Source organism: Gossypium hirsutum, chromosome D05 (genome assembly GCF_007990345.1).
Source record: "Gossypium hirsutum isolate 1008001.06 chromosome D05, Gossypium_hirsutum_v2.1, whole genome shotgun sequence".
Classification (NCBI taxonomy): Eukaryota; Viridiplantae; Streptophyta; class Magnoliopsida; order Malvales; family Malvaceae; genus Gossypium; species Gossypium hirsutum.
In genome coordinates, this window is record NC_053441.1 from 18,445,378 (window position 1) to 18,457,847 (window position 12,470).

At 36.3% G+C, this 12,470-nt stretch overlaps 3 protein-coding genes across 3 annotated transcripts; 1 reads left to right on the plus strand and 2 right to left on the minus strand.

The window, feature by feature from the left end:
- Positions 1-1,171: 1,171 nt before the first annotated feature.
- LOC107902655 (subtilisin-like protease SBT3) lies at positions 1,172-2,548 on the minus strand. Its single transcript, XM_041094152.1, has one exon. It carries the CDS (start codon positions 2,249-2,251, stop codon positions 1,466-1,468), a length of 786 nt encoding a protein of 261 aa, XP_040950086.1. The 5' UTR covers positions 2,252-2,548; the 3' UTR covers positions 1,172-1,465.
- Positions 2,549-3,906: 1,358 nt separating this feature from the next.
- On the minus strand, positions 3,907-6,186 carry LOC107902656 (subtilisin-like protease SBT3). Its single transcript, XM_016828795.1, has one exon. It carries the CDS (start codon positions 6,184-6,186, stop codon positions 3,907-3,909), a length of 2,280 nt encoding a protein of 759 aa, XP_016684284.1.
- Positions 6,187-7,675: 1,489 nt separating this feature from the next.
- On the plus strand, positions 7,676-9,928 carry LOC107902657 (subtilisin-like protease SBT3). Its single transcript, XM_016828796.2, has one exon. The coding sequence runs from the start codon at positions 7,676-7,678 to the stop codon at positions 9,926-9,928; it is 2,253 nt and encodes a 750-aa protein (XP_016684285.1).
- The last annotated feature ends 2,542 nt before the right edge of the window (positions 9,929-12,470 follow it).

Below are 12,470 nucleotides of genomic sequence, written 5' to 3' on the forward strand. Positions count from 1 at the left end.
ATTTTAACTTTCCTTTTTCTTTTGGCACATTGACTTAATTGACCCTCCAACTTTACAACAAAATTATTTTAGCCCTCCATCCAATTTTTCGTCTCTTTTACTTGTCAAATTTTTGAAGTGGATGGAAAAATTATCTTCTATTAACTTTAATAACGTGGCATATACATGAATTGCCACGTGAATGCAACATCAACAATTAATTAATTTTTTTAAAATTTTAAAAATTCAAAAACACTATATAAAATATTTTTAAAAATAAAACATTATTAAATTTATTACAAAAACTATAAAAATTATAAAAGCATATATTTTTCTTAATTTTATAAAAATTAATTAATTGCGAGCGAGCATGCACATAGACTGCCACGTAGATGCCACATCAGCTAGGGGGTGAGTGTTTAATTGAATTGAATTGAATCGAGTGAAAAAATTGAGTTAATCGAGTTGATGAGTCTTATTTTATTATCCTAACTCAATTTGAAAAATTTTCAAATAAAATCAAGTGAAATCGTTCGAATTAAATTAAAAAATTAAACATGTCAAATTAAAATCTTGTTACATTATAAATAATTCCATGTTAAAGCACGTAAATTTGAAACCATATATATTTGAAATTTTTTTAAAGCAAAATAATAATAATAAAAGATTCTTAGTATGATAAACTTGAATCACTAATTAACCTATTTAGGTCCCAAAATTATTAATTTAGAAAATTTTTAAAATTTTTACTTTCTTTATATATTCTTTAGATTTAAAAAAATATAATTTTTAAAAATATAAATGTTATAATTTTTATAAATATTTTGAATTTTAAAAGTTATTTTGAAATTATTTTGAGAGAGACCAATTTGCTTATTTTCAAAATTGATAGGGACCAAAGGAGTATTTATACCAATCTGTTATTTGAATTATTCGAGTTATTAGAATTGTAAAATTTAACTAGACTTGAACTCAAAAATTGAATTAATTATTCGAGTTAGACTTGAATAACTCAAACAACTCAATTCGATTAACTCAAAATTTGAATTTTTTTCGATTTTTTTGAACCGAATCGAGTTTTGCTCACCCCTAAAATCACTTTTCCATCCATATTTTAGGGTGATATGACAAATAATGCAAGTTTATGGCTAAAAAATGTGAAAAATCAAATGGAGAGCTAAAATATTTTTTTTGTAAAGTTGGGGGGTGAAATAAGTTATTATCCCTTTTCCTTTATCATTAGTTACAACTCCTTTACATCACTAACAAAAACAAAGCCCAAAAGGGTTTCGTTTTTCTTTTTCCTTTCATTAAATACGCATGATTAAGACTGGAAGTCACTGAAATGGAACGGTACAAGAACCTTAGTTATCCCACAGATGCAATTTGCAAGCCTGCAACAGGCAAGTTGAACCACAACTCACCCTATACCATTCGCTTTGCTGGATTTAAAGTAAATTGTTTACATGTTTACAAAATAAGTTGGTCATGTTTCTAAGCTGTAGCTTGTGGCAACTATGGGGCTTTTCACAACATGTTTTCCCCCGATAACTTCCCAAGTGAGATGACCAAAAGACACTGCCTCAGCCGTCTGTGATGGACGTTCGATACTCAACTTGAAGATTTTCTTCTCATTTTTTGCCATGAAAACCAATTTGTCTGGCTCGACAGTTACCTTAACTCCCTTTATTGGTGTCACTGTTGCTATGTAAGTGGAGCTCCCCTCTCCAACATGAGTCATAGTTCTTTGAAATTCCTTCACAGTTCTTGAACTCGATTTTGCATTCTTGTCGTTGAAATAAGCAATAAAAGAAAGGTAATTCAGATCCAGAGACGGGTTGGAACAGTTGTTTGGAGATGATTTTGTGATGATTTTAATTTGTTGTGCTGTGAATTTTAGCGCGCAAAGGAGATTCAAGTAATCTTCAACTGTAACATCATACATGAGTCCAGGGTCTAGCGCTTTGTTGGGATTGATATGGCCAGCTCCCATGGCTAGAGGTCTGGCAGGTCGGAGATTAGCCCCCGTACCCTTAATAGGACTTTCGGTATTATCGATGGTATTCGATGTACTCATCAAGGCTGATCTGATGGCTGCCAGGCTCCACTCAGGATATGTCGCTTTCAAAAGTGCTGCTACTCCTGATACATGGGGGCAAGCCATGGATGTTCCTGAAATTAAATTGAAGTTGCTAAACACAAGATCCTCATTTAAACGGGCCACACCCACATTTGGAGGCCATGCAGCAAGGACTAAGTCGCCGGAGGCCATAATGGCAGGCTTCAGAACAGATGGGCAACTACGGGATGGCCCTCTAGAGGAAGAGATAGCAACAATTGGTGAAGGTTTAGTGCCAACTGCCAAGGGATGTTATTTTAAAGTCAATGCTGGCTTTTGGGTCACTGTTGCTCTTAATGTAGTCCACAACTGAATCACCATCTTTTTGTTCCAAGAAAATGGCAGGAAAAGGGCTCGGGGTAAAGAAGTCAAAGATACTGTTCTAGGTTATGAAGACACCAGCTATATTTCCTGCAGCTTGAATGTTGTTAAACTGGTCACTGAGGGAACCTTCCTCGCCCGGATCTTGGCACACAACTATCTTTTTGCCCAAGTTTCTTGAATTGGCTTCAAGAAACAGACCCTGGTTTTAGCTTCCAAGTTGGCTGATGAAGATGCAAGGGTGGCTACGTACCAGCTTTGCCAACCGGAAAACGCTTTGGGCATGGCTGATAGGTCCATTTGTACAATATAATTATCAGCTTGTGCTAGTTTGATAAAGATGAAATGCTAAAAGAAAGCCAAAAGCACAGAAGTTTGGTGTGATCAGTAGCCATGGTAGAGAATTTTCTGAGGATTAATCGTTACGAATTTGGTAAGCTTATATAGGGATTTGGGAGGCGAGTGAACATGAGGTTTATTATAAAAGTTTTTCAAACTTATGTAAATGGATATCCATATATCAAAAGACCTCTAGAGTCTTCACTACCCACATATTTTTCTTCTATATATGAAACCTAAGAGGTACTAGAGTCTATGTGTTGATTCACCCAACAAATTCTATGTCATTCAAGATAAATTGATTAATTATCATCAAGTGGGTTTGTCCAGCTGAAAGATCGAAAGGAAGCTTTGCAAACATATAGAGAGGTGGTGGTACCAAATCACACCTCAACTCGATCACCCAAAATTACTTGTAAATATTTGGGCTAAAATACTGCTAATCTCATGGAGACATGAAAACAATATGAAAGAATAAATTAAGACTCGACAGAAAAATATTATGAAATTACACAAGAAATAATACAAAAATGTATTAAATTTGTATAAAATTAATTATTAATGTGTATAATTTTAAATAAATTCATAATATTATAAACATATAAAAGAGTAATGTGGACATGTACAAGCATGTTATTTTTCTTTAAGTAGTCACTATCACATATCATGTAAAATAATATATGAATTAACACACAACATAGACGCAATTTAATTTATTCTATAAATTGAATTATTATAATAACCTATTTAGAATATGATACATCGTAAAAAAGGATATAAACATATAGGAAGACCTTAAAATATACAAAGACTTTTTTTTTTTTTTTTACATTTTCTAAGACAAAAATATTAATAGTATTTCACTAAGTACAATTTAAATTCTTCGAATAACTTAACCTCGATAATATCCAATTTTGGGATGAGAAATAAAATAAAAAAAATAACACAATAGTTATCTACACGTTTACTCAAATAATAGTAATATTTTAATATTATTTTACATCTTTTCGTAATTTATTTTATAATATAAAATTTAATAATTTAATTGCCATGTTTCTTGTTCTATTTATAAAGACAATGTATGTTAAGTTTGAGGTAAAAAAAAATTTATTATTATTTTTATTCTAATTAGACATAGATGTTAACATTCAAGCCCCTAAGAAACCTTGCTCCCCGGAGCTTACAACAGGTGACACCACAACAGGACTCCTCACTTTGTGTTTTCCATTTGCTTCAATCCAAACAAGTTCACCAAATGAAACTTTCCCCGTCTTGGTACTTCTGTATTTTATACTTACTCTGAAGCATTGCTTCTCATATGTTTTTCCAAACACCAATGTCTCTGGCGAAACAGCAATGATTGAATCCTCAGGCTGCACTATCTCAACCTTGTAAGTTGCAGAACCTTCTCCCACATTTGTCACTGTCCTGTTGAATATTTTGACACTAGTTTTCGGCACATTAGGATCGTATAAAGCAATAAATGATGGGTAATTAAGATCAGAAGATGGATTTGAACAATCGTAGCTCTTGGATCTTGTGATGGTCATGATTTGTTTCTGCGTGAAATTCATGGTGCACATAAGGTTGACGTAGTCCTGTGGGGTTGCATCGTAGATCAAACCCGGATCCAGTGCTTGATTTGGATCGATTTGGCCTGCTCCCATTGCTAAAGGTGAAGCAAAAGTCAGATTAACATCACCATTGTCCCTGATTGGTTTCATAGTGTTGTCTAATGGATTTGCAGTAGTCACCAAGGCTGACCTTATAGCAGCTGCACTCCACTCAGGGTGTGCACCTTTTAAGAGTGCGGCTACACCAGAAGCATGCGGACAAGCCATGGAAGTTCCGGAGAGCATAGTGAAGTTACTAGATAAGAATATGTAATCCCCTATTGTTGCTGCATAATTGTTTGGAATATAAGCCGCCAAAACAACAGAACCGGGTGCCATTATATCTGGTTTTAAGATGCCAGGATAGCTTGGTGATGGACCTCTCGAAGTGTAAGAGGCCACGGCTGGTGCAGGCTTCGTCCCTAAAATGGTCTCTTGAAACTTGATGCTAGCTGTAGCATCCTTATTACTTGCGACATATTTGATAAGAGCATGTGAATCCTCAGTGCTTATTACAACACCAGGGCAAGGCATATCGAATAATTCAGGTTCATCTGAAATAAATATTGCTGCTTGCACCCTTGACACGGCGGTTTCCCTTACTTGGGTATATAAAGAACCGATATTGTCACATATGATGATCCCACGGGGGATGTTGGATAACAATACGCTTGAATCGCATCCTGAGAAAGTTTTATTGTAAATCAAAGCAAAGTCTCGAACTAAAGCACTAGCTGGAAACAAGGTCCGTCCTGTGATGGTTTCCCCATCTCCTAGAGACACAATTCCTGTAAAAGAACGATCTATTGTGCCAGCTGCAACTGTCATGACCCATGGAATTCCATTGTGCAAGCTCCCTAAAGCTGGACCCCAATTTCCTGCCGATGATGAGACTATCACACCCTTCTCCATGGCAGCAAATGAGGCAATAGCAATAGGATCCTCATACAATGGCACTCCGTCGAACCCCATAGATATTGATATCACATCAACGCCATCATCAATAGCCTCGTCCATACCAGCTAGAACATCAGATGAGTAGCGTCCCTCGTCCCACAGGACCTTGTACATAGCCACCTTGGAGCGCGGGGCAATACCTCTTGCCGTGCCTTTAGCGTAACCAAAAAATGATACTCCACCGACATAGTTCCCGCCTGCAGTGGAGGAAGTATGCGTTCCATGACCAGCAGTGTCTCTAGCAGAATTCATGCTTATGTTAATTCCAGGATTTGCTGCAATCACACCCTTGTTGAAGTACTTAGCTCCAATTAACTTGGAGTTACACATGGAGGAATTGAATTCCTGCCCTTCCTCGCATTTGCCTTTCCACCTGGATGGAACTGGACTCATGCCATCATCTTTGTAGCTCTCACTCTCCGGCCAAACGCCAGTGTCAATAACGCCAATGATGGTACCTTCACCGTAGTTTGAAGCAGGCCATAGCCCGGAGTAAGTGTTGAGGGACAAGAATTCAGGGGTATGAGTTGTGTCGACAGTGACTGTCCTGTCAAGATAAGCCGAGACAAATCCTGGAGACTTTTTCAGTGTTTCTAGTTCATCACCCGATAGAACAGCACTAAAACCATGAGCTCCACTATCATAAGAGTAGATGAGAGAGGGTGAGGATTGAGGATTGTTTGTTGATTTTAGAGAATCAACAATGGAGGAGTACCAGCTGTGATGACTTGCAAAGACTTTGGGCATGAAGGACTTGTCCATGTGGACAATATATGTATTTACTGACGCTGCATGAATACGCAGAGTGAACAAAAGAGATGTCAAAAACAGGGAATGCAGATAGTTCAGATGACCCATTTTTGATCTGACAACCTAAAACTAGGCTCTGCCTTATTTATATATGGAAGTGAATATCTGACCCAGATGAAACCCACCCAGTCCTAAAACTGACGAACAAACACAAAATTAAAAGTGTAGACAGACAAGGCTCAGTACATTGTTTGCTTCACTTTTTTTTTCTTTTTCCCACAAATTCTAAAAAGATTAAACTTAATAATTAGGTTGACCCTGATATAATTATATCTATTTTTGTCTTTGAACTTTGAAAATTATAGAAGTGTTTTAATAATTGAATTGGTGGTTGAACAAATTAAACTACTAGTTCTTGATTCAACCAATTTGATTAGTTCAATCGTTGGACCAATAATAATTAAAAATTCATAAAAAAATTTAAAAATAAAATATAAAAAATTATTAAACTAATTCAACTTGTTCAATTGTAAATTTTTTGCCCCATTTTCTAATATTTACCAATTTCAAATAGTTTCTGAGTCAACCGGTTCAACCCTTTTGTTCGGACTAATATATCGATTAGTTCTCAGTTCATCCAATCTGGTTTTGTTCCGATAACACTAGTCATATCATCAAATCTTGACATAATTCAAATTCAGGATCAAAATGGATTTAGTTACCAAGTTTAAGGACCAAAATAAAACAAAAAAAATATAAATACTAAAATAGACCTAATTACCAAATTCATGAGCCAAAAATTATATTAACCCTTCACAAAATTACATCCCATTTATTATTTTACAAGAAATGAAATTCAATAAGAAAAATACTTGTCCATCATAATTTAAGTCTTTGGAAGCCATTGATCCCTACCTACGGGTCTACCTCCCCAAAGATAGCATTCTATCTTTTCACAAGCAAATTATGAGTAAACTGTTTGAATTGGCACCAAAAAAACCCATCAATATGAAATATTATAGCCAAGAAGCTTACGACGTTTTCGTTTAGTGGATTGAATATGAAGGTGTTATTTTATCACATCATGCTGTTCATTGAGATAAATGAATATCCAAATTGCATTTTACACTGAGAGACATAGGAATTGGAACACAAAATTAAGACACTAATAACAATAACCAGCAAGAACTGAGAAAACGACAAAAAAGCCAAACAAAAAACTCTACCGGCCTCGTACGAGGTGGAAGTTAACATTCATGAGGAAAACTTTGGAGAAATCGACATAAAAGGAATCGAACATGGAGCCAAAACCAACAAAAAACTGGGGAAATGACAAGAAATCCAAACAAAAATTCTACCGGCCTCGTAAGCTAACATTCATGAGCACAACATAAAAGAAATCGAACCCAAAACCAAGTTGGATTTAATGTTATGAAGTTCATGTCGTCTTTTGTTTCATTTATGACTCTCTCTCTCTCTCTCTCTCTCTCTCTCTCACACACACACACACACATATATATATATGTATGTGGGAATGATAAACGATCATCAAGCTAAATCTTCCTAGTCTAGCTATTAGTCCAGCAAGACTCGAAAGATGAGTGTCTGCAATTACTACATCTCCATTCTAACTTTTCTACTGGCGTTGTTGTTTGGAATCAACAATGTATTGTCGAAACCTGAAGAATACAAGACATACATTGTCCATTTGGACCATTCACAAAAACCTTCATCTTTCTTGACCCATGAAACTTGGCACCAAACCATCTTGAAATCGTTGTCAAAACCGGTTCATGGCAAAGAGATGTTGCTTTACTCTTATTACCATGTCATGAATGGGTTCAGTGCTAGGCTGACACCAGCTCAAGTGTCAAAACTCAAGAAATCTCCAGCTCATATTGCCATACACGAGGAGAAAATTGGCAAATTGTTCACCACGCACTCCCCTCAATTCATGGGATTAAGGCATTCTTCTGGACTGTGGAATGTGTCATCGTATGGTGAAGGTGTGATCATAGGAATGATTGATTCAGGAGTTTGGCCTGAGAGTGAAAGCTTCAATGAAAAAGGAATGCCACCAATTCCTACAAGGTGGAAGGGAAAGTGCCAGAATAGCACAACTAATCCTTTTCCGTGCAATAGGAAACTCATTGGTGCGCAAGTATTTATTAAAGGGATTCAAGCTGCTGATGAATCAGACTCCCCAGACGATTCACCAAGAGACTTCTTAGGACATGGAACACATACATCATCAACCGCTGCAGGTAACCATGTACCAGGTGCAAGTCAATTCGGATATGCAAATGGCGTAGCTCGAGGCATTGCACCAGGTGCACATGTTGCTATGTACAAAGTGTCTTCCGGAGGATTTATTGCAGAAAGTGATGTTCTTGCTGCTATGGATCAAGCAATTGCAGATGGTGTTGACATTATGTCATTGTCTCTAGGTTTTGATCATGTACCTTATTTCCAAGATGTCATAGCCACCGCTTCTCTTTCAGCAATAGAGAAGGAGATTTTTGTTGTTTGCTCTGCTGGGAATGATGGCGCCCCTAATACTACATTCAATTCTGCGCCATGGATTACAACAGTTGGCGCGGGGACACTTGATCGGAGTTTCATTGCAACGGTGACTTTAGGGAATGATCTAACACTCGAAGGACAATCAAAGTTCCCAGATCGGGTTTTAGTTGTAGATACACTTTTATACTATGGCAAAGGTGATTTTGAAAAATCATGTAGCGATGGGGCATTGAATGTCAGTGAAGTCTTTGGAAAAGTGGTCATGTGTGATAACAATGGCAGTAGTACCATTTTTGAGCAAGTGAGAGAGCTTGCAAGAGTTGAAGCACTTGCAGGAATACTTATTGCAGACGAGACCCTTTATAATATAGATGAACTCGAAATCCCCAGCCTGATTTTACCATCTTCTTCAGGTGCTTTGATCAGAAAGTATGCCATAGAGGCAGCTGATGACGCAAGTGTAAAAATTATGAGATTCGTGCTCACAAGTTTTGGCACAAAGCCAGCACCACAAGTGGCTTTTTTCTCTTCTAGAGGACCAGACCCTGTCAATCCAAATATTCTAAAGCCTGATATTATTGCTCCAGGGGTCGAAGTGTTGGCTGCAATCCCACCAATAGTTTCAGTTGAACAATTTGGCAACTATGATTTAGGTTCAGATTATGCATTTTTATCTGGCACATCAATGTCAGCACCTCATGTTGCAGGAGTGGCAGCTTTGCTTAAAGCTGTTCATCCTGAATGGAGCCCAGCAGCTATCCGTTCAGCCTTGATGACCACAGCATATACCGTTGACAATAATGGAACTACTTTAACAAACCAATTTACTAGCTTATCTGGAACTCCTCTAGATTATGGGGCAGGTCATATCAATCCAAACAAAGCCATGGATCCTGGACTCATTTATGACATAGATTGGCAAGGTTATGTTGATTTCTTATGTGGCTTAGGCTATAATGACACGGAGATGAAAGCTATTCTTAGACAAAGCAAATGGAGTTGCAGCCAAGAGGGAACCGACATAAACTACCCATCTTTTGTTGCCATGTTTAGTGCAGACTCTCCAAACGTAAAGAACTTTACCAGGGTCCTAACCAACGTAGGAGATGACCAATCAGTTTACCAACTGATTACAGAAACAAGCCAGGGAATGACAATCAAAGTAGAGCCTACCACTCTAACCTTCACAAGCAAATATCAGAAGCAAAAGTTTGCTGCGAGTGTGCAGATGAATGGAAAAGCTCCTCCGGTGGCCTATGGTTATGTGAATTGGATTGATCAAAATAACCACATTGTTGCAAGCCCCGTGGTCGTCCTGAATTCTTAACTGACATTCTTAGTATGATTATTTATTAATAAATCATGTGATTGTTTATCTTGAAGATTTAAATCCTTAAGATAGAGCATTCAGCTGTAGATTCATAAGGAAATAATGTTTTCAACTTCTTAATTCTATATGAACAAGCAAATATGAATTGGAAATTTGAGCTCTCTTATTCATCACAAGTTCAAAACCAAATGTAATGGCCATACAATCATTCTGGAAATCTTCTTCTTTAACCAAAAAAAGAAAAAGATTTTAAGTGAAAAATCTAACGATTCAAAAGCAGCACATCATTTAAAAGTCAAATGACTAAGGTTGCATGCCAATTAAAAAGAAATGCCAACATAGAAATTTCTCTCCTGTAAAACCGATTTCCAATTTGTTTGAATCCTGATATCAGTTCTGTCAATTGAAGGTGACTTGTTCCAATGTCTCTATCTTTGAATTCTCCAATCGAAACAACAAGGATTTACGAATATTATGAGCTTACACATTCTTTTTTTTTGTTTGTTTATGTTCATTTTCCCGTTGTATTAGACACTTATTGATAATTACGAATTTAATTTTAAAGTTAAAATTTTAAATTTACACCCACTATTTTTTTTTTCAAATTGAATTGAATGGTATGAATGAAATTTGTTGTTTTCCCTTGGGTTGTTGCGGATGGATGGATGTGGGTTTTGTCATGTATCTCAATCAAATTGGGGTTATTCATGGGAATATATTTTCAAAAAAGCATATAACAGAAGAAAAATCAAGTTGCAATTGTTATTTTCTCTTTTCCGGAAAACTCTCCCTTGTACTTTTGAAGCTCAAGCATTGAAGTCCAGCTGAATTTATATTTAGGACCTTCTTGATCAGAATCAATTCTTTTCCAACTATGATGAATTTATGCCTGCTTATTTACATCTCTCAGTTATTTATTTCCCAAGGTATCATTGTTTGCATATGCTTTTCTTGTTAAGTTCTTTCATTTTCCTTTCCATTTCCAAATCTTCATTATTCATTTCTCACTGTCTTTTTCCTCATGGCTTTGGACAAGGACACTAATAGTGCTTTGCATGATGACTAAACCACCGAGGTAGAGCTTATCACTTCGAATTTGAATTCTAACTCCAAAATCGTTAAGCGCATCCGTGAGAAAGTTGCTAGACAAGAGGCAAAATAAGAGGAAATTCGTTGGGCTTGTCAAAAAGAGATTGATTTAACTTGATGAATGACGAGGGTTTAAAAGTAGTAAAATTACTAACACGGGACGGGGAATCAGTGATGTAGTGGGATGAGGAGGTAGAGACCTCTTCAACAATGAGGTTGAACTAAAAAACATAGCTTTCATTCAAGGTGAGGAACAAAACCTTAAATGAACCAATGATCTTTGGACCTTTTCCTCTGGTGAGGAACAAAACATAGCTTCCATTTCCAACCCCTGGAAATGTTGTTAATTATAACAAGAACTCGGTCCCAAAGAAACTAGGAAGAAACAAAATGAAAAATTATATAGGTAACAAACAACAAGTTTGTGGGTATTGAAGTAAACTTTCTTCAATTAAGGGGTCCAAAATCCAGGCTTATCATTCATTTTTTGCCAAATCTGGAATCCAGGTAAAGTTTGATCCGCAATCGAGCTTTTATGTTGTGAAAGGGATTCTTAATCAGCAGATGACCAGGCAAATCTCACAGAAAGTTTCTAACCGAGGAAAGCAAGTCAAAAAAGGAAAAGCATTATCAGAAATTTGAAGGCGTATTCGGAAAAGAAAACAAATCATACAAAATAAGAAATGATTCCGAGCCCATTCCTAGACCTTTAGCTGTCAAGGTGTTTCTCATGCCGTAAATAAAAGCCCCCACTCCCATTAAAAGCTCGGATAGAGATGCATGTGAATTGTAGGACCCAAATCTTTCATCTTGTTGAATGAGCTCTCTTTTATGATCAGATTTATGGAAAAGAGCTCATTTGAAGATGTAATAAAGCTGAATCTACCAAATAACTCACATGGTTAATATTTCTGGAATGTGCTTGAACACTCAAGCTACTGAAGTATCCAAGGAGATTGTGTCAAGTTTAGAGAGAGAGAGAGAGAGAGAGAGAGAGAATAGCATAAAAATGAAAATAATGACCTAATGTTTTTAACTCTTTATCATTTCCCTGCCAACTATGGTATTAGTATGTCCTTTTCTAATCAGTGAGTCAAGCTGTGTCCGAACAAGAGAGGCTTTTGTGTCATGTAACCAATGAACATCGCTTTAGTCATGAGCCTTGTGAGCTTATCTTTATCTTTATCTCAAGAGTTTTGGACTTTGAAAATAATGAAATTAGCATATCCCCACCTAACATAGTACAAAAGGTATTTTGTCATTTAAACAAAGGGAATCTATCAAAGTTCAAGTATTTGTTTCAACACTTAAAACCAATATCTTTTGTAACAATCTTGTCGTTTGTCGGCAATTGAGTTACAAAGAAATTAACTGATTCCGGCTTGGCATCAAAAAAGAACTATCACATAATCAACTAAAACAAAACAATAGTTGGTGTTTAGCATTAAAG

What these genes read in the sequence shown, in the direction of transcription:
- LOC107902656 (XM_016828795.1), bottom strand. Translation starts at nt 6,186, where the DNA reads ATGGGTCATCTGAACTATCTGCATTCCCTGTTTTTGACATCTCTTTTG.
- LOC107902655 (XM_041094152.1), bottom strand. Translation starts at nt 2,251, where the DNA reads ATGGCCTCCGGCGACTTAGTCCTTGCTGCATGGCCTCCAAATGTGGGT.
- LOC107902657 (XM_016828796.2), top strand. Translation starts at nt 7,676, where the DNA reads ATGAGTGTCTGCAATTACTACATCTCCATTCTAACTTTTCTACTGGCG.